A 20,840-nucleotide genomic window follows, 5' to 3' on the forward strand; every position below is an offset into this window, starting at 1 on the left:
GTGACCGCTGAAGCATGAGCTTCCAGCTCATTGAGAAAGAAACAACCCTCACACTTCTGAAGAAACACACAGTACCTACTACTGTATTTGTCTCTCAGTCATATATGTTCACAGAAGTTTTCAACAACAAATGTCTCCAGAGAAAACTCCCAGAAATCCCTTAGCAATCTCAGTCAGTAACCAACAATGCCAATTTGCCCCAAATAAATCAATACTTAGGAAAATCAATTATCTTATGTTCAGTATACATTTTGTCAACCCCGCACACGAAACTTTTCTAAGAATCTATTTTATTTTTCTGCTGTAACTCCCTAGTAGGCTCCATGTTAATACTGTAAGATATACTGTACTTTGTTGTTCTTTAATTTTAACATTTAGCATCTGCTGTTGAAATACACCGATCGATCAGCCGGTGAACAACAGATGATTTTCAGCTTAATCGGCCAATACCAGTGACGGGCTGGTTAGTCTCAGACGTAGCTGATCATGTAGCGATCACATTTATATGCTTACCCTGCAGGAACGGATAGTAATCAACAACACAATTTCATTCCCACTTAGTCATGCGACCTGTCAGACCCTCTCAGCAACTTTACCGCAAAAAGAGCGACTTACAACACATTTAGCAACTTATTCAGACCACTGGGGAATAAGTTGTAAATCATTCCCATGTATCAATAAAGTGGGATACACTGCCATTTGTTTTCAGTTTGATATTATTTGTACAAAAAGGTCTGTCCAGTGACCTGAAGTGCTTTTTTTCATTATTGTTTAAGTGAGAGTGTGAGAAGCTCCTGTAACCTGGCAAAGTTTTGCCAAAAAAAAGTAACGGTATTTTAATAGTCAGTGTTTTATTATGAAGATACAATTGAATTTTCATAAATAAAAAGTTACATAAATGTTTGTGTTTGCTGTTAATTGTAATTTTTAGAAAGCCAGAAAATTGGCATCTGCAGATCAGACTTTTTTTTAAAAAAAAAAAAACTGAAATTAGGCAAAATCCAAAGTTCATGGGAATCCAATTAATAGCTGATGAGATATATTTCAGTCTGAACTAAAGAGTGTCGGCAGACAGACCGACATTGCCATCCATACAGCTAAGCTACTAGCATTGCTAATGAATAGCATATTAGAATTCAGTGTGGAAAACTTTATGTGTTCATGGGAAATCAAAGTGGTGGCAGCGATGTTGCCAGCTCTCTGCCCAGGAAAATATGTGTTGGCTGCTCAATATTTCAGACAAAGTTGCCAGATGATATCATGCTCTGTTTTGCATTTGCTGTATCGGTCATGTGAGCGTCCCCGTGTTTGCAGAAGTGAGGACAAAGCTGAGAGAGCGAAAGTCCTCCAGGAGTCAGTCCAGTTTTTCTAGCAGTCTGAATAATTAGGTAGATAGCAGCTCTAGGAAAATACTTCCATAAGGGGAGTCAAACATCTGTGGGTGGACAAAGTTAGACGCTAAAATTCCCTGTAGTTTGGGAAAGAAGGATGAAAAGAAGGACTGATCTTGGAAGAACATTGAGGGTGAGGTCAAAGGTCAAGGTAACAGTGTTCTCTTTTTCCGTTCCTCTCTCTCTCTTTCTCTGCAGTAAACACATCTCTATATCTTCAGTGTATTGTCCCTAGCTGACAGCAGCCCAACCCAGCTACAAAGCACAGTAGTGTTTTCAGTGTGTGAGTGTGTGTGTGTGTGAGAGAGAGAGACAGAGGGAGTGATGAAGACAGATGAAGACTGAGAGAGGAAGGACAGGACGAAGTCAGGAATACTGATGGGTTACTGATTTTTGCAGGTAGAAAATCTATCATGTTTATGAGGTGGCTAAAAAAAATTACAAGAAATAAAAGAAAAGTTGAACTTTATTCTGCAAACTTTAGACTGTCTAAGTTCCTAACATCCACTGACTGTTTTCTGCTAACCAGATACTCACCATGCATCCATAAGACATCTTTAAAACTATTTACAATGTATGCATATACTGCTTTATTTTGCAGTATATGGCTAAGTATAATAATAATAATGATAATAATTATAATAATAACACTTTTTATAGTGGATTTTTCATACAAGCAATGCAGCTCAAAGTGACTATATAATAAAATGAAAATACTGAAAAATGCGACCCAAATTTAAAAAAAAAAAAAAAGACAATAACATTAGACAATCAAAAGACAGGAGGTGATAAAGAAGAACTAAAAGTGTCTAAAAGTACAGAGAAAGTAAAATTAGTAAAAATAAGAGAATTGATCTAAACTAATAATTACATTAATTCAAAGCCAGACTTAATGCTTAGGTTTTCAGCTGTTGCTTAAAAATGTTCACAGAGCCCAACTGTCTTCTGGCTTTTTGAAGGGTATTTCATAATTTTGGAACGTAGCTAACAAAAGCTGTGCTGCCTGTTTTCTTGTGCCTATAATTGTGCGTATTCACACAAATGCAAGTTTATGATGTACATATGCAACTACTTCTCTCTAAATCCAAATATAAAAATGTTTCAGCCATGTATGGGTGAACAGTTGCACTAAACGCATACACACGTTCAGTACTGTCAAGACACAGAAGAAAAGTAGAACTTCTGATTGAAACCTTCAAAATAAAAGCCTACTGATTATGCTGATGGTGTATTGGTGCTATTTTTGCAAAAATAAGCGGAAATCATCAAATTAATTATCCCTGGCTTCTCAGGTCCACATGTCTAAGTATCCTTGCATGATACTGAACCAAACACACGCACAAAAACAAGGTGGCACCTTGTACGGTACCCTCGGCCATCGCTGTATGAATGTGTGTGAATAGGAGGATGTAAAAGCACTTTGAGTGACTGGAAGATTAGAAAGACGCTACAGAGGTACAAGTCCATTAACCATTTGAGGAGGTGGGTAGGAGGATGTTAGTCAAGCTGACGTCTTTCATGGACTAAGACCCCCTGTCCCTGCATGAGACTGTGGGGTCTTAACCAACTCCTTCAGTAACAAAGTGCTGCGCCCAGAGCAAAAAAAACCCCCAAAAACACAGCAGAATTCCAACAGCAGTCAGACTCTTTAACAAGACCAACATCATGTAACACTGTTCCCGTCCCTGTCTCCATCATTCATCACTTACAACACCACAGATATGTATTTATACAATGCGATGTATTTTAGAGTCCCCACAGAGGAAATTTGTCTTGGATTCAGTGCTGCACAGATAATGCCTCCACACTTACAATAAAAACAATAATCACACCATAACATTAAAAACACAACAGTCAGAACAAAAACAACTTCATACAAATTGTGCACACACTGCACACGACACCTATTTCACTCACCCAGTAATAAAAACACACATTTACTCATAATCATACATATTCACATATGCACCTATCCATATTCTTCATATTTATACAATGTAACATGCCTGTGCAATTTCCTACCATGCAACATTTTGCCACTTACTGTGCTATAAGATTTATCGGCCATAGTTCTATATCTTTACAGTAAATATACTACACACCATGTGTGCAATACAGTTATCCAGCGCAGCTATCAGTCATGAACATGTAAGTGAAAGGTGTATGAAGATATTATATTATTTTATTTATTCTATCTCATGTCTTTTTGTGATATTTTTAGCACTATTTTAGCAATGCATCACTTTTTTGCATTTTTCTCTTGATTCTTGAGCTGCTGTAACATGAGAATTTCCCCAGTGTGGAATCAATAAAGTGTCATCTTATCTTCTTTACCACATACCAGCAGTGGTGGAAGATCAAAAAAAGTTGTATTACCAGACTGCAGAAATACTCTGTTACAAGTGCATCCCAAGTCTTATTCAAGCAAAAGTGCAAAAATATTAGCAACCGAATATTGATAGTACAAAAAGTAAAAAAGTACTCAGTAACTCTGTGACATACAATCCAGACTCCCATTGTGAGAGTTTTTTTTACGAAATATTTTATTTGCCAAAACTAGCTGTTGATTATATCTTGAATTATTAATCTGACTCAACAAAGTAACTAAAGTTATCAAATACATGTAGTGAAGTAAAAAAAAAAAAAAAAAAAAAAAAAAACTCGAGTAAAGGACACTTCAAAAGTTGACATTTTGAAAGCTGCGCGCACAACTTCCGGTTGTGTTGTTTAAATTTGGCATCTTGATTCGACACTAAATTCATCACGGGGTTTTAACGCTGTTGGGGCGTTTGTTTCTCTAAAGTCATTCACGACGCTACATATCACTGTAAAGCTCCTTACCTTGATTACATTACCTTTAGAAAAATCCAATCTTTTTTATTTTTGTTTGGATTTCTTTCGTCAGAGTTTCACGCGCACTGCTTTCCTGTCCATTAATTGGGGAGTTGCTGACGTGAACATAATCAAATCATGACGATACAAGCTATCAAAAGTTGTTCTTCTTTAATTATAGCTGATAAAAATATTTTATTCAAATGTTCGTAATGAATGTTTAAAAATGTAGCTTGTCGTTTAGCTGCACGTCCGGTGTTAAAGCTCCTAACTGGAGCAGCTAGCTTTCAAATGTTTAGCCGTTAATGTGCAGCCTTACGTTAGCAAAGACGGTACATTTCTGCCAAACACGATACATTTCATGAATGAAAACTCACCGGTAACATTCCTGCTGTCAGTCTGCTGTCCCGTTAGAAAAACAAACTTTCTCCTCCTCGTTTCCCTCCTCGGCGTCCTCCGCTCTTCTTCTACTGAGCTTTTTCGGTCAGTTCCTCAGCCGCCAGGTAATTTTCCATACATCCAAACTCTTCTTCTCCTTCTCCTCTCCTCAGACGCACATCCAGATGCTCCGAAAACTAAAACTCAGGCTCCTCTGTCCACTCTCCTCTCTCTGTCCCTCCCTCTTCCTTCCTCACACACACACACACACACACACACACACACAAAGGGAGAGAGTCTCTGTGTGTGTGTGTGTGTGTGTTACAGAGGAAATACCAGTGGATTTGAGGAAGCTGGGAGCTCCGTTTGTAGTTTCATTATCTGAATTTCACTGATTTCATCCTGTTCATCCACAGCGGGAGCTCCTCCGGGTACACTGCGGGGTGAAGTGGGTCACCGTCCCGATCCGCTCTCTCCTCTTCCTCCTCCTCCTCCTCCTCCTCCCAATAAACGGCCTCCTGTTTCAGTAGTGTATGTCGCAAAAATCGGTGTTGGAACAATCAGCAATGTAAAATTCAATAGTATTTTCCGGAGATTTTAATTGACGTTATTTTGAGTGAGAGCGCCCTCCATCAGCTGTGTGAGCAACTTTTTTTTTTCAGTGTTACAGCTAATTTGTGACGGTTACAACAATACTTTAGAATATGATGATCACTTTTTATTTTATCATACCTGTAGCAATTAATAATGGCTTTTAGTAAAACATTATTATACGCCATGGTATTTTTTTAGGGACTGTTCTTTATTTATCAAAGGAGGAGCGCAGACTTTTTTTTTTAACCAAAGCTACAATTTTTTTTTTCTTGAGCCTCCACAAGTGATTTTGGGGAAAATACATGAATCTCCCTAATCCATAAATATATTTTATATTGGAAGAACTTACTGATGTTTGAAAGTGAACAGGTGAAGATGAAACATGAATTTTTCACTCTTGTTTACACTTTTGCATGCTGGTTAGTTCCTGCAATCATTTAATTTCAATTGAAATTGATGAAATAGCACTAGTTTAAGATCACATTTGGTTATGGGTTTTTTTTCTGACAGAGGCATTTTCCCACGTGTTCAAGGTCCATCAAATTAAAAATCCAACAAAATTTTCTGTTTTGCAGTTTCTGGCTACGATAAAGGGTGTAATTTTGGTGATTTTCAAAGAAAACATCCCTTTCAAATCCCATGTTTTCTTTTAACCCTTACAAACCAGGAGCAAAATTTCTTTTCTTGTGCTGCTTTCAGACATCTTTAAACCTTTGAACTGTGAGTTAACTGATGCAGGTCCTTCAAAAACATGAAAAAAGGCAATGAGCAACTTGTTAAGCAAAGATGCAAATATTGCAAGAAAAATATAAATACATTTTTTTTTTTTTCAATGCTTGGGAAAAATGTTTAGAAAAAAATAAAAAAGCAACAGAAAAACCACATCTAAAATTATCATGATTACATATTTAAAATTGTCTCACAATTATATTTTTAAGCACTTTTACAAGGTCATTTCCTTGTTTTTTTTTGTTTGTTTTTTTTTTTTAACTTTTTTCTTCTTTCTTTTCAAATTTGCAGGTAATTTGCTTTTCTTTTTTGTTTTTTCTTTTTTTCTCTGCTTTTTCCTTGCTAATTTGGGGTCATTTTTTCTGGCATTGGTCATTAATGTCTTACCATCTTTTTGAAAGAAATTTAGCCAATTTTCTGAGGAATTAAATCAGCTAAAATCTTTTTATATTTGTGTGCCCCTCTAACACTAAATAAAAAATAGCCCCCCCCCCATTACTTAATTTGATCTGTCACCAACCCCCTCCCCTTTCATAAATAACAAACAGTCCCTTAACACAATCCTAGGCAGACTTGACATTTTCCATAATACCCACCACTCCCCTGTATTTGTGACCCAGATTTTCTTTTATCTTTTTATATCCCTCCATCTGTAATTAAAAATGTTTTATTAATTTTAAAAAAAGACAGTTGTGTTTTTGACTCCACGACACACACACACACACACACACACACACACACTCACGCGCAGGGTCGTGTAGCTTACAGAGCTTAGAGATGTTCAGCTGTCATATATTCAGCAGATTATCACAGAGCTGTCCTCAGCTGCCAAGGACACTGCAGGACTCTTTCTGTGTGTGTATGCGCGCGCGTGTATGTGTGTGTGTGTGCTCTTACTGATCAAGGGACAGTGTACAAACCACAGTGTCATTATTATTAATAATAAACAGTACATTACAGTACCTTAGCTCACATATGTTAAGCATTTGTCTAACATTGTACAGCAGGACTTTATCATTTTTATTTTTGTTTTAACATAAACGGAGTCACTTCAGCTCTCCTGAAAAAAAAGAAAAACATTTACAAAACTGCAAAAGAGTTTTTTTTAATTATTATTTTAACCTGAGTGCAAATGACTCAGTTCTAATGTTCACTGTGTAGCAGGATGTGAGCGCCCTCTACTGTCCACAGCAGCTACCAACACTCAGCCTGATCACAGAAACATTTGAACTTGACCTCTCTGCACTGATGCTCAGGAGCAGAGAAAATTTTATTTTCATCTCTGTATAGCAGTATATGAAGCTGTATATTTACTGTAAGTTATTGTTCCCAGTTTGCATTTAGCCCTTACACTCATTTGGGGACATGTAAAATTGCAATAACTCAAAGAATCCTTTTATTTGTTGAAAAAAATGGTAGTTTTTTCAGAAAGGCGTTCCTTCTTGTTAGTGTGTTGTCTGTGTTCAGTGTTATGAATGCTTTTTCTACTGTTTCAACACTGCACAGCACTTTAATTGTAATTGTATACGAGCATGCTCTACAAATAAAACCAAACTTGAACAAATAAGGGAAATATAATGGTATACTTTCTTCCAACAATGGAGTCCACTTAATTTTTTTTTTTCTCAGATCACTGAGCTAATGTCTAAAAAAGTCACTCAGGGGCTTAATGTGGATTTCAGTTGTTTCTTTCAGTGAACATGAACATGAAAGACAGCTTCGATACATCTTTTCCTCAGTAATGTATTTAAGAATCCAGATTCAAACCCCAGTTTGTGCGCTTTTATTATATTTATCCGCTGTGGCTCTTTTGTTCAAGGTTAGTTCATGAGCGTGTGTGTTGTCGGGTCAGTCAATAAAACCAATCAACCTTGAATTGGCTCCATGCGATGCTGTCACTCCGCCCTGATGGCCACATTCACACAGCATCACTGCAGCCAGAGGCAATCTCTCACTGTGTGTCACACACACACACACACACTCGGAGAGTTGACTGAGGACAGGTCACGCTCAGCATCACACTGGGTAGCTGCCGTGTTGCAGCTGCAGTCCTATATGCAGTCCAGTGACTGTGACCTGATACTGAGAAGCAGCCCGACAGTTTGTAAAGCCTCATTTAAAAATATTAACAAAAAAGTGCTTTTGAAGATATAACTCGGTTTCTATTGATAAAATGGTCTTATCTTAATTATCAAAAGAGTGGTTTAATTAAGAGGCTATTGAAGGACAACTTCACCCCCAAAATGATAATTCATGCAGCAATTACTCACCCCCAGTTACGCTAAATTTGAGAAGTATACAATCGTTTTTCTTGCACGCCTTTGCAAAGAACTAAGAATCAAATCTGATAAAATTCTTGAGTCAAGTTGCCGGGGTCCACATTTATGCAACAGCAAAATTATATCAAAATATTTGTTTACAAACTCTTAGACATCTTGTGCAGTAAATCTCGCTTATCCGGTCGTATGTTCAGCGCTTCCCGAACAGTCAGGCCTTTCTGACGGGGAACTGAAAGTGAAGTATCTGTTCTCTCTTCAAAGTCAGACTCCATTTATAAAAACAGTCATTTTTCCTCGCTGAAGTCGGGAGCTGCTGCTCTGCCACTGGCTCAGTCAGTTAGTTTGCTTGTGTTATTGAAAGCGTTATTTCAGATTCAGGAAAGTCACACAATAACACAAACAAAATACCAATTGAGGCTGTGGTAGACCAGCAGTGTTCAGAGCAGTAAAAATACTGTTTTTGTTAAAGGAGTCTGACTGTGAAGAGAGTACAGATACTTCACAGTCAGTTGGCTGTCAGAGAGGACTGTTTGTTTGGGAAGTGCTGAACGTTTGGCTGGATAAATGAGACTTGGATTTTTCTGTTTAAAACAGGTGTTTTGATCTAGTTTTGCTGCTGTTCAAAGTGGACCCCATTTTCTTATCAAAATTTTTTTCTCCATTTTTGGATTCTACATTCACTGTGGAGGCATGCAGGAAAAACAAAGTTTTCTTCACAAATTCACAAAAAGTTTCGTATTTCACAGAACTGATATAAAAATGGTCATTTGAGAGGGGAAGTATTCCTTTAATCTGAAATAAATTTTGAATTTTTGATCAATTTTATGCAAATATGCTTGAAAATACAATAACAAAAAATGACAACTCATTTTTTTCATAACTCACAATACAGACACATGGAACTACAAATAGGATGATTTTCAAAATACTTTCTGCACCAAGCAACGGTTTACTTTAAACACTTTAATTTTCCAACAAGACCACTAGATAGTTTTTCTAGCAGACAGACATTTCACAAAAAAAACACTGTGGAATCAATAAATAAATAACAAGTACAAACAGGTCAAGGGTACAGGGGGAAAAAAATAAAAACTATAGAAAAAAATAATAACATCACAAAGACCCAACAGCATCGTATAAACACAGCAGCCGACCAGACAGCTAAGCAGGTACAGACTGACGAGAGCTACGTCCACTAAATGTTTCAGTGGCAGCCGTGCTGGCTCCACAGTCCTGTCCTCTGGTGGTTGAAACAGCAATACAGAAAGTGGGAGAATGTGGGAGATTGTCCTATTAGTACATGTAACTGTTCTTTACCATCTTACAGGAAATAGTACATGCTCATGTGTCTGCATAGAGCTTACTATCAGTCAACATTCTGAGGTATCCCGCTAATACTGCTCAATATAATCGATGTTAAATTGCTAGCAGGAAGACCAATAAATCACATACTGTATGCTGCCACTCCATCACGCACTATGTCGGGAAATATTGTGTGTAGTGCAGTGGAGGTAAAGAGCACTGGGGCCAACGAATTACAAAAGACATACTGATGACTATATTAGTGTTCTTCACAGTTGATAGCTAATAGGACAATCCACCAAAACTTTAAAGTGTTAATATAAAAATACATTCACCAGCTGACCTTTTAGCATGTTGGTCCTTGTGCCTTTGGTGAAGGACAGTGTCAAACATTTACAACCAACACAAGATTGTTCTAGAGAAGCAGACTGTGTGCCAATGACTCTGACTTGGGACATACACTAAGTAGATAGATTGTATTGTTGTTTAATAGAGCATACAATATATTTATAAATCTTTTTAAACTCTTATTTAAAAGAGAATTTGTTGATCAATATCTCACCACATGTTATGTTACATTCGGGAAGAAATATTTGTTTTTCTAAAATGCCTCCAAAGTGAACGAAGAACCCAAAAACAGGGGAAATTCCAGCTGAACTGAAGTAAAGGGGGACGACATGGAACTGAAAGTAAAACTATCTCAAAATACCCATTTACAAACTCCTGCAGTATAATCCAAATCTCATTAATCTAGTCCAATGCTCAGCTCTTTGCAAACACATTTTTGCTAAAATGTCACTAACAAGTCAAGATAAGCAGCTGTGTTTTTGGGAAGTACTGAACATCCAACTGCATACTGTATATGAAACTTGGATTAAACTGCAAGAGTTGTGTGACGTTTTTAGGGCTGCTGCTTGGAAGTCAGGAATTTGAATCATCGATCGGAGACCCTAAATTGACTTGAGATTGCTTCCAGTTGAGAAGTTGTTTGATCTGTGCAGTGTACTTCTGGGGACGTTTTGGTCCCCAGACTTTGCTGCGGAGTGAGTGCTCTTGACTTTTATGTTAGTCTTTGGTACACAGAGTTGCGGACATGCAGGCAGTAGCACAGAGGAGAGATTTTCTGATTAGGAGTGGTGAATTTAAAGCTCACAGCAACTTCTATAATGATAATTATAATTATTTATGTTTTGGGGGGCTGACCTTTAAAAGTTAGAGATTCGAATCAGTCAGAGACCCAAAGTCGACTGAGATAGCTTCAAGTTGAACAGACTTTTTTTCGCTTGCTATGTGGCGTTCTTTTGGGGATGTTTTGTTCCCCAGATTTTGCTACAGAATGAGTGCTCTTGGCTTTCTGGCTACTCTTTAAAGCTGCAAACTTGCAGGTAGCCACACAGAAGAGAGAGGAGAGACCGTCTGCTTGAAAGCGGTGAATGAGCAGCAACTTAATCTGAAACAATCTCTGGTTTATGTTTGAGCATATTAAACAGTCAAATCCGATTCAACAGTTTAATTCTGTGTCACGTTCAGTCCTGGACGTTTTGTAAAGCCCTCATTTACTTCAATTCATCCAAAATTTTCTCAGTTTTCAAATTCTTCATTCACTGGAAGCATGCGACAAAAACAATGTTTTCTTAGCAAATTCAACATGACATGGGGTGAGTAACCGATACACAAATGATCATTTGGAGTGTGAAATATTTGTTAAAGCAAATTTCTTAAAGGTGCAGCGTGTAGAATTTAGTGGCATCTAGTGGTGAGGTTGCAGATTGCAACCAATTAAATACCCTTCCTTTTTCAAGCATGTGAAAAAAAATTGGTAGCCTTCAGTTAACGTAAAAATGTGATTCTACGGCCCTCTCCAGAGCCAGTGTTTGGTTTGTCCTTTGTGGGCTACGGTAGATGTGCCATGGTGCAACAGGGCAGGCTTTGTGGAGGAGAACCTGCTCCCTATGTAGTTATGACGTGCGTTTTCTAAGCTAGACTCTCAGTTTCCGGTGATAAAACACTGTTTCAAACAAAATTATGAAAATCTGATTCCATTTCTGCCAACAAATCGCTCCAAATTCTACACACTGCTCCTGAATATTTGCTTTTTGAGTTCTTTATCATCTGCGCTGTACTCTGGCTGCAGGACATCGATTTGGTCAGTGGAGAAACATTGGAATAAACAAATCAGCCTGGACCACTGTGTGGATTGATGTGCAATAAACCAGCAAGCCTCTGAAAGCACATACTGCCAACTATTTATTCAGCATTTGCAGTGTTGGAGCTTAGGACAAATATCAAGCTGCAGACCAGTTTAACATCACAAGAATGAATTAACTGTCAAACACACTTGACTACTGACACACAATTTTCTATACTGTCTGATCCCAAAGTAAATTTAAATCTGATCAAGTCTGTTAACCATCAATGGCATTTATTATAGCTGCACCTGAAACACTGAATTTAGAGAGGGGCCTCTGAAATGAATGTTTTTTTGTTGTTGCTGTCGTTTTTTTTTTACTTTCAGTGACACTAAGAGTTCAAATTACTTCAGTTTTATCAGTGTGGTTTCCCTTTAATGGGTTAATGGTTCCTTTTGCTACATATTAAGGTGATTTTACAGACCAAAAAGTAGAAATAAAAACTTTTTAACACCCTCCCTGTTTTCGGTTCATTTTTTAAGTAAAATCAGAGATTGTATATTGTTTTAGCAGATTTTCAGAAATTTGACATGAATTGCCAGATTTTTTAGAAATACAGAAATAATAAGTGCTGTGAATAGACTTTGTGGCCTTAAATGTCACCAGAACATGCCAACTTTCCATTTAACATTACGAGGCGAAAGTCTTCCAGTGAAGATGTGGTTCCTACTGTATACAGCAGCTCTGTCCGTTGGCATCTTTGGAGCGCAGACACAGTTTAGGTTTGTAGTTTTCCAGGTATAGCAGCTGCTTGGAGTTGAACGCTCCGCGACGCTTCCTGACAACATAACAAGTGATATTATGCTTAAAACAAGAGGCAGTATTTCTAAAAACAACATAGAAAGTACTGAATGTGGCACATGAAAAGCAGAGCAGTTGTTTGGGCATGTAAGTCAAAAGGAGAACAGCAGAATGAGTGTTTTGTACTCACAGTCTGATGAAGTGAACGGCATCTTCATATTCCATCCCACTCTCTATCAGAGCCACCGCCACCAACACAGGAGCTCTGAGCACAAACAACAAATAGAATTTAAAAATGTCCAACCATCTGTTTGGGCAGTCCTTTTTGAAGCAGACGTCTTAAAACAGTATTTTAATTCAGTTTGTAATTTGACTTTTGGCTCTAACTTTCCTTTTAACTGAGTAAGTGCCAAATTTTAATTTTTGATCCTGCAGCTACAGAATAAACTGGCATTGCAGCAGCTGCTTTTATACAATTATTTTGAAACTCTATTTACCACAGAGCATTGCACCGTGCAACCCTTCTGCAACTGATGGGGATGGAACCATTCCTGGTTTCACAGTAATCTATGTAAAAAATCCCAATGTCAGTACTATAAAAACTCATGGTAAATACTGTCCAGTATCAACCAAAGTTTGCAACACTCTGCCAGACACATGGCTGTATGATGGCATCTCTAATGTTAATGCATGTATGGTTTTCATACGTTTACATGAGGTATTGGCTTTGTTAATAGATTAATGTTTCTGCAAAACAAGTGCATAGTACTGCTAACTTCAGTTATGTTTTTCATTTAAAACTTACCGAAATTGTTTCAGTGTGTGTGTATCAGCACACTTTAACAAAAACCAACATAATAGACCGTGATAACTTTGGTCACTATAACTATGATATAAAATATACATACTGTTTCATCTCTAACAGCTGACAATGAACGCCGAGTTTTACAGATTTCATGCAAATCAGCAGCCGAAAAATAAAGAAACAAATAAAAACACGCACACAAAAAAAAAAACCCTGAGCCAAGCAGCAACCTCTGAGGCTGAAAACTGAAGCTAACACATTAGTGCCAAGAGCTGCAGGTCCTTGAATGGCCACCTGAGGCCGACTCCAGAAGTGAGTCAATCCCCATGGACCCCAGGCTGAAATGCCCAACTTTCACCAGAAATAAACATATTTAAAGCCTAGTACAAAAAAATTATTTTAATCTATGAAGCATCACTACAGTCTGCGAGTAAAATCCATCCCTTACTCATCCACAGCTCCAATCTCTTGTGCAAATACGTTCACTTCTGGAGCCAAAAAACCAAGTTGGCAAATGCCAAAATGCCGAATTTGAGGCTTTAGAATGGCAGTCTACAAACCAATGGCTGACATCACAGTTAGTGCGTCTATTATTTTATACAGTCTACGAACTAAACTGACTTGGCTCATTAATTTATTTCAGAAAGCTGTTCATATGTGATAAACACAACACATTAACATATGAAATTCTGTGTTTAGTGGATACTAACCGCCCGAGTCCAGCGACGCAGTGCACAGCCACACAGCTGCCAGGCTCGTCTCGAAACTTTGTCTGCAGCAGGTTCAGCCAATCATCAACCACCTGGTCTGGAGGGGCGGAACCATCGTCAAACGGCCAATCCTGGGGAGGATTTCAAGTCGTTACTTTATCTCATCAATTTGTCTCCACATGTTTTTTTGAAGGTTAAGAGTCCACCTTAAAGAGACACTTTACCCACAACTCAAGAGAACAGGTTTCCTCTTACCTGAAGTGCTATTCATCAGTCGAGATTGTTTTGGTGTGAGCTTCCGAGTGCTGAAGATATCGACCTTAAGAGTTTACCAAACTACACCTGCCGGCTGTATCACTGCTCAGATGGAAGCGTGCATCTACTGCTAGCTCACTGTCCACCACTGAGCTGGCTAATGAGCCGAGCAGGACGCCATTACTATCTAGAGCTCAGGTGGCGAGTTTCATTTGGTAAAAGAAAATACCTCCTACATGAAACCGCTCACAACAAGTTCTGTGGATTATCTTGAGTAACCAGGTCATGATTTTTGTAAAGAGACATTATGTGCAGTTCAGTGCTGCAACTAACAGGTATTTTGATAATCGATTAATCGGTTGATTATTTTTTTCGATTAATCGATGAATGGGATTTAAAAAAATAAAATTGAAATAATAACAAAATAAGCTTTTTTTTCTCCCATCAAAAAACAGATTATCATGGACAACAGTGCAAAAATTGCAGTACTAAAAACTGTGTTGGCTTCAACATCCCAAAGCTGCCAAATAATATTAAATCATAAATAATAAATAACTACAAAATCAAATATGAAACAATTGAAAAAACTAAATGTTGACAGCTTTTACAACATAAAATTATCTGCAGCTACAGAAAAAAAGTGACATGGCAGCAGCTGCTTTTATACAATTTTGAAACTCTATTACCACAGAGCATTGCACCGTGCAACCCTTCTGCAACTGATGGGGATGGAACCATTCCTGGTTTCACAGTAATCTATGTAAAAAATCCCAATGTCAGTACTATAAAAACTCATGGTAAATACTGTCCAGTATCAACCAAAGTTTGCAACACTCTGCCAGACACATGGCTGTATGATGGCATCTCTAATGTTAATGCATGTATGGTTTTCATACGTTTACATGAAAAACGTGGCAGCAGCTGCTTTTATACAATTTTGAAACTCTATTACCACAGAGCATTGCACCGTGCTTTTACAACATAAAATTATCGATTGAAAGATAAATTGCTGGATTTAGGATGTGCACTTGACGTTGTTAGTAAGTACATGAGTAGCCCTAATCGGGTGTGTATCTATGGTACTCACCAGGACATGTATACCTTCTTGTTCCACTGGAGCCTTGTCATATGTAGCAGCACACACTCTCACCAGGGGTGTTAACTCCAAATGCCTTCAGATCCTGCACATCAAAACACACTTTGATAAGCACGTCACTTCGGCTTTCCCTCTCTATTAAAAGAGAATTAATAAAAGATATGAACGACTGATTAAAATGTGCGCTACCTCTATAAACCTTCCCAGTTGTGCATTGGTGGGATTGTGCGTAATGAGGAATCTCAGGCAGTCATAAGAGATCTCCACCGGGGCCGGTCGGTTCATTTTTACACCCTCAGAGGTTTATTAATGCAGATAAAAGATCAGAAAAGTTCTGTGCTTCAAAGGCTAAGAGACGGGGTCTTCTTCAAAGGAATTAAAGCGAAAGTCTTCTGATTGTTTCAAATTTAAAAAGTTTTCACTAAAAGAAAAAAACTGTTTTTAAAAAAAATGCAAAACAGCTTTGTGACTTATTTTATTAACTAATGCAGCTGTATATTTATGGGCAAAAACTGTAAATCACCTTTTCCTTCGGAGACAAAATTCTGAATATAAAACAAAAAGACAAGACCAATTTCCTGGGACAGAAATAAAAGGAGTGAAATCTACTTTTTTGGCAATTAAGGAAAAACTAAAATTGGCTTGGTTTTCGACAAAAACGAAAATCTAACAGATTGGGATCAAAAGGACTGGAGAGAAGACACCCACAGTCAAGAAGAAAAAAAAAGATGAAGACAGAAAAAAAAAAAAGATCTGTCCTGTCCTTTCTTTCGAATCTGCTAGCCCATTCAGAGAAGACTGGTACGAATCAGAGCAGAAGAAGAGAGGAAAAGCAGGAAGGGAGAAGAGCTGTGAGGAAAGTCCTGGGATAAAAGCGCAGCCTCTCCTACTCCCCGGGACAGCTGACAGGCTGAGGGTTGGCTTGTCTTCATATGGGTTGAACAGGATGGCAGTAAGGACCTAGGAGGACATGGAGACAGTCATTCCATTGTAAACTGCTTGCTGTTTTATGATTAATGTGATCCTTTTGCCTACAGATTTATATTTTCAGTAACATGTTTTCGCTGAGATTCTGGTGTGAATGAAATCAGACCAATTTGGCGTGGGCTGTTTTCTGATAGGCCAAAGCTGGATGGCGTCAATGACTAGCTACATATAAGGACATGTACTATAACCAGTATCTGTATCTGTGTTGATTCAGTGTGCCTCTGCTATCTGCTGCCTGTACACTGTAAGGTGGTAGAAATGGAGAGCTTTTTCATCATGTGACTGACCAGGTCTTTCTACTACCCACCTGTGTGCGTCAATGGCAGTGTTTGCGCCTAGCTGGTGTCTCCTGTTCACTTGTCCACAATAAGCAGCAGGTGCTGGGCTTGGCAGAACTCCCCTCCGAGCCTCGCAAACGCCATACATGTGCAGCCTGAGAGAGACAGAGTACTGCATCACAAGTGTGACGTGGAGCTGCTAATTTGCACAGTATTAACCCTTTGAAATCTTAGAACGACAGCACTTTTCTCATCCTGTTTTCAAGTGCCTTTCACAAGTATTTAAAACGTTTGAATCCTGAGCTCTTTAGTGTGATTTCTTTCAAAAACATGGGGAAAATGGCTATGATCAACTTGAAAGAAATGTTCCACTAATAGCAAGAAATTAATAGATTTAGAAAATGATTTTGAAAAAGCTAGGGTAAAATGTCTGGAGAAAAAAGGAAAAAGCTAACAAAAAATGTTTTACAATTATCAGAGTTGAATATAATACTAAATTATAATTTTATTATTATATTATATTATATATTATATTATATATTATATTATAACTTATATTATATTATATTATTTAAGCCCTTTTTCCAAGTCATTTCTTTGTTTGTTTGTTTTTACTTTCTTTTTTCATTGAATTTTCTTGTAACTTTTACTAATTTCTTGCTTTGGATGATGTCATCTTTTATTGTTCATTGCCTTCTTCCCATGTTTCTCAGAGAAATTAAGACAATTTGCTAAGATTTCAAAGGATTAAAGGGTTTACTTTATTCATCAGAGTGGGGGTTGGCTGGAGTGCAATTTTTCTATATTTTTTTTTATATCATGACCCTCTCTGAAGATATTCATATTTTCCCAAGACCCTCCTTGAGTGACTGGGGCAAAAAGACGCTCCCTCGACCAATAATATCTACATTTTTCAGTTTCTGGCTATAAAAAAAAGCGCGATTTTGGAGATTTTGCAGAAACATGGCTTTCAAAGCCACTTGTGGGTTTTGAGGTTCTGATAATTCAAATACATACAAAACACAACCATTTAAGTCAGGGTTCCCACACATTTTCATGGACAGAATTTCCAAACTTTGCCGTGACTTTTCACCCATAACATTTCTTGTCACAAGTGCCCTGTGTTATAAACACATATGAGATTCAAATTATCTTACATATCAATACAGTTAACTGGCATTCAGTAAGAGTGAGACAAAAACAAAACAAACAATCTGAGTCAAAAAACAACTTCCTTGAGAGTCAGTTGTACAAACAGGCAAGCTAAAAATATCTTATAGAGTATATCATTTTAGATTTAAAAACATTTAATGACACCAGTTCCTTGAGTTGCAAGTCATTCTGCAACAAATTCAAGGCTGAGGGTACAGAACAACCAAAAGCCCTTTGCCCAATTTCTGCCCGATCGTTCGGGACAGAGAGCATTAAGACGTCCTAAGAACGCAATGAATACTGTCTGGTAGTTTTTCGTGTGATAAAAACTCATAGGTAGTTTGGGAGAAAACCAAGAATTGCCTTATATATAAAGGTGCATCATTGTTTGTCTTTATATATAAGGCACGAGTGACTGTGGGGACCCTGTAAACTAGAATATTCTTTCCCTGAGCCAAATACAACAAACTAAACTCCCTCCCCTGTGCTGAAAAACATTTTAAATGCCTCCACCTGTTTTGCACTTCCCCCTCCACTCTGATAAATAAGCAACAGTCCCTAAGAGATTGACTCTGGTAAAGTACTCACTGTGATGAGAGCTGAGGAGATGGTTCATTGAGCGGACACAGGAAAATGTGACGGCTCCGGGATGTAGACACACCATTGATGATGATGATGCTTTTCTGGGTCCTGGCTGACAACGGCCCGCTAGCTTGCTGCTAACCTGCTGCGGAGAGGACAACACGTTAATAACGCCCAGCTAACGCTCCCTAGTTTTAGGAGGATATCTCCCGGGCATTAGCTAACGAGTTGATGACAAAATCCGGGAACGACAACCTCCCCTATCAAACGTGACCATTGGCTAGTGTTCATAAATTATTAACTCATAACTAAATTCGGTCATCCACCGAGCAACTTGTATATGTGTATACACACAGTTTTAAAGCTAACGTGCCGTGTTCAGTTAGATACACCTGCAAGTTTGTGAACGAAATTAGCCAGCACTTATCGGGACAGTACAGCTTAAAGGTTGTTAGAAGCACAATATTTAGCCACCGCTAGCAAATGTTATGCCTGAACAGCAGCAATATTCAGTCACAGTCTCACCTGGCAGTTACCGTTAGATGGAGCAACGCTCTAACGCTGGGTACAGCTAACGTTAGCTTGCGGCTAACGTTCAAAGGCTTATAAATTTCTATATATACCACAAAGGTTTTAACATACCCAGCCGGAGACTAAATGATTTAGAAACGACTTCACAAGATTTATCGGCAACGCCATCTGCCATTAGCGGCTTCGCCGCCTGCCAGGTCATGTAAAAGCAGGTCAACAACCATGTTCCCAGAATAAACAGCGAGCTAACACTTCCAGGCTAACGTTAAAGCGCTCGCCGGGTTTCAATAACAGCCGAATGACAGCGGACACAGCGGCCCCGTAAACGCACATAACATTACTAACACGTTAGCATGTGTTGCTGCGTCGAAGTGAAACACACACGGCTGACACTGCTACTTACAAAACGCAGTAGTTTCGCAAAAAATCCAGACGCTTCTACTGACACAGAAGAGTCTGCGAAGGAGACATGTTGAACTGAATGTCGAGTTAGCCACAATGACCACCGCCGCTTCCGGCTGCAAGCTTAGAAAAATAAAGGTCGTACAAATGACACATCGCGCTGCTTTGTAAAACTACGATTGTTTTAATTTGTTAGTTCATTTCCGGTGTGATTCAGCCTGTCCTCTGCTCGCTTGACATAAAAAAAAACCGAACCAGTATTATAGCACAAGCAACAGTTTTATACTTTACACACTTCACACACTCGGCATAATTTAAATATTCACATATAAGTGCTAATTGTCTATTACTGTAGCCTATTATTTTACATTTTTATTTTTACACACTTACATACTCAGCATATTATACATACTTTATTTTTAGAATATTTACACATTGTGCTTATTGTTTACTATTAATATAGTTCTGTTTTTACATTTGTATTTTTATAAAGGCTACTTGTGCTTGTACTTATTTCTTCTTGCTATAATTCTCTATGCTGGCATCAGAGCTACTGTAACTAGCTACAAGCTACCCCCAGGGATCAATAAAGTATTTCTGATTGTGATTGTTATGCTGAAGTCTCCCTTCACATTATGTTGCTTTGTTTTATAAAAGTGCTATTTTGTGTCTTTGCAGCAGAGTGAGCAGATTTAGTTAAGTCAGACATGAAATTTTAATTGATCGGTGTCAATGTTCTCTTTTCTCTAAATGTCATATTCTATTAATCCATGTATAGCTGAAATTTTTGTACTGCCTCAATTTATTACAATATACTGGATGGTATCATAAGGCTGCAAGCAGGCAAACTGTAACTGTCAGGCTGATGTTGAACACATTGCTGCCATCTACTGTTTGCACAAGTAAAATACAGACACACCATATACTTAGTGTATTAAGCCTTTGCAACCTGGATCAACATCACTTTTCTTGTGCTGCATTCGGACCCCTTTCACAAATATCAAAATTTGTTAACCCTGGGAAAATTGATATGATTTCATTCAAAAACATGGGGAAAGAATGCAAAGAGAAACTCGACAAGAAATGTCTCACAAATTGCAAGGAATAAATGGATTTGAAAAAATGTAAAAAGCTTGGGAAAAATGTCCAGAGAGCTATTTTTATACTTATCATTATAATATATTTAAAGTCATTGTTCAATCATTAGAATAATTTTTAAGCCGTTTTTGGTGTAATTTTCTTGTTCTGTTTTTACTTGTTTTTTTATTTTATTTTATTTTATTTTACTTGATTTACTCTCTGATTTTTATTTTTAGGTTTTAGTCCTTTAGTATTTTCTAGGCTTTTTTTAAAATCTGTTTATCACTTTTATCTGTTGTTTTGAACTTTTTAAATTTATTTTATTATTTATTTTATTATTTTATTGTCCTGTATTATTCTTTTATTGTGAGCTGCTTGACCCTTCAGTTTCCTTCAGGATCAATAAAGTCAATCTAATCCAATAAATTTCATTTTATTAGGTTTTATTTGAATATATCATTTTATTTTATTTCATTTTATTTTACATATTGCTAATTTTCAGGAAATCCACTTGTAATGTTTTCTTA

The 20,840-nt window shown here is 37.6% G+C and overlaps 1 protein-coding gene and 1 pseudogene across 1 annotated transcript in view; both read right to left on the minus strand.

The window, feature by feature from the left end:
* The window catches only part of LOC121953508 (apoptosis-stimulating of p53 protein 1-like), a 71,440-nt gene extending 66,608 nt beyond the window's left edge, over positions 1 to 4,832 (minus strand). The window contains exon 1 of the mRNA XM_042500669.1: positions 4,601 to 4,832. Coding sequence (XP_042356603.1) covers positions 4,601 to 4,609 — 9 coding nt within the window. The 5' untranslated portion in view covers positions 4,610 to 4,832. The remainder of the gene's footprint in view (positions 1 to 4,600) is intronic.
* A 4,649-nt stretch (positions 4,833 to 9,481) lies between these two features.
* LOC121953715 lies at positions 9,482 to 19,315 on the minus strand (annotated as a pseudogene).
* Positions 19,316 to 20,840: the final 1,525 nt, after the last annotated feature.

The sequence above is a fragment of the Plectropomus leopardus genome, chromosome 14 (assembly GCF_008729295.1).
Source record: "Plectropomus leopardus isolate mb chromosome 14, YSFRI_Pleo_2.0, whole genome shotgun sequence".
NCBI classification, from domain to species: domain Eukaryota; kingdom Metazoa; phylum Chordata; class Actinopteri; order Perciformes; family Serranidae; genus Plectropomus; species Plectropomus leopardus.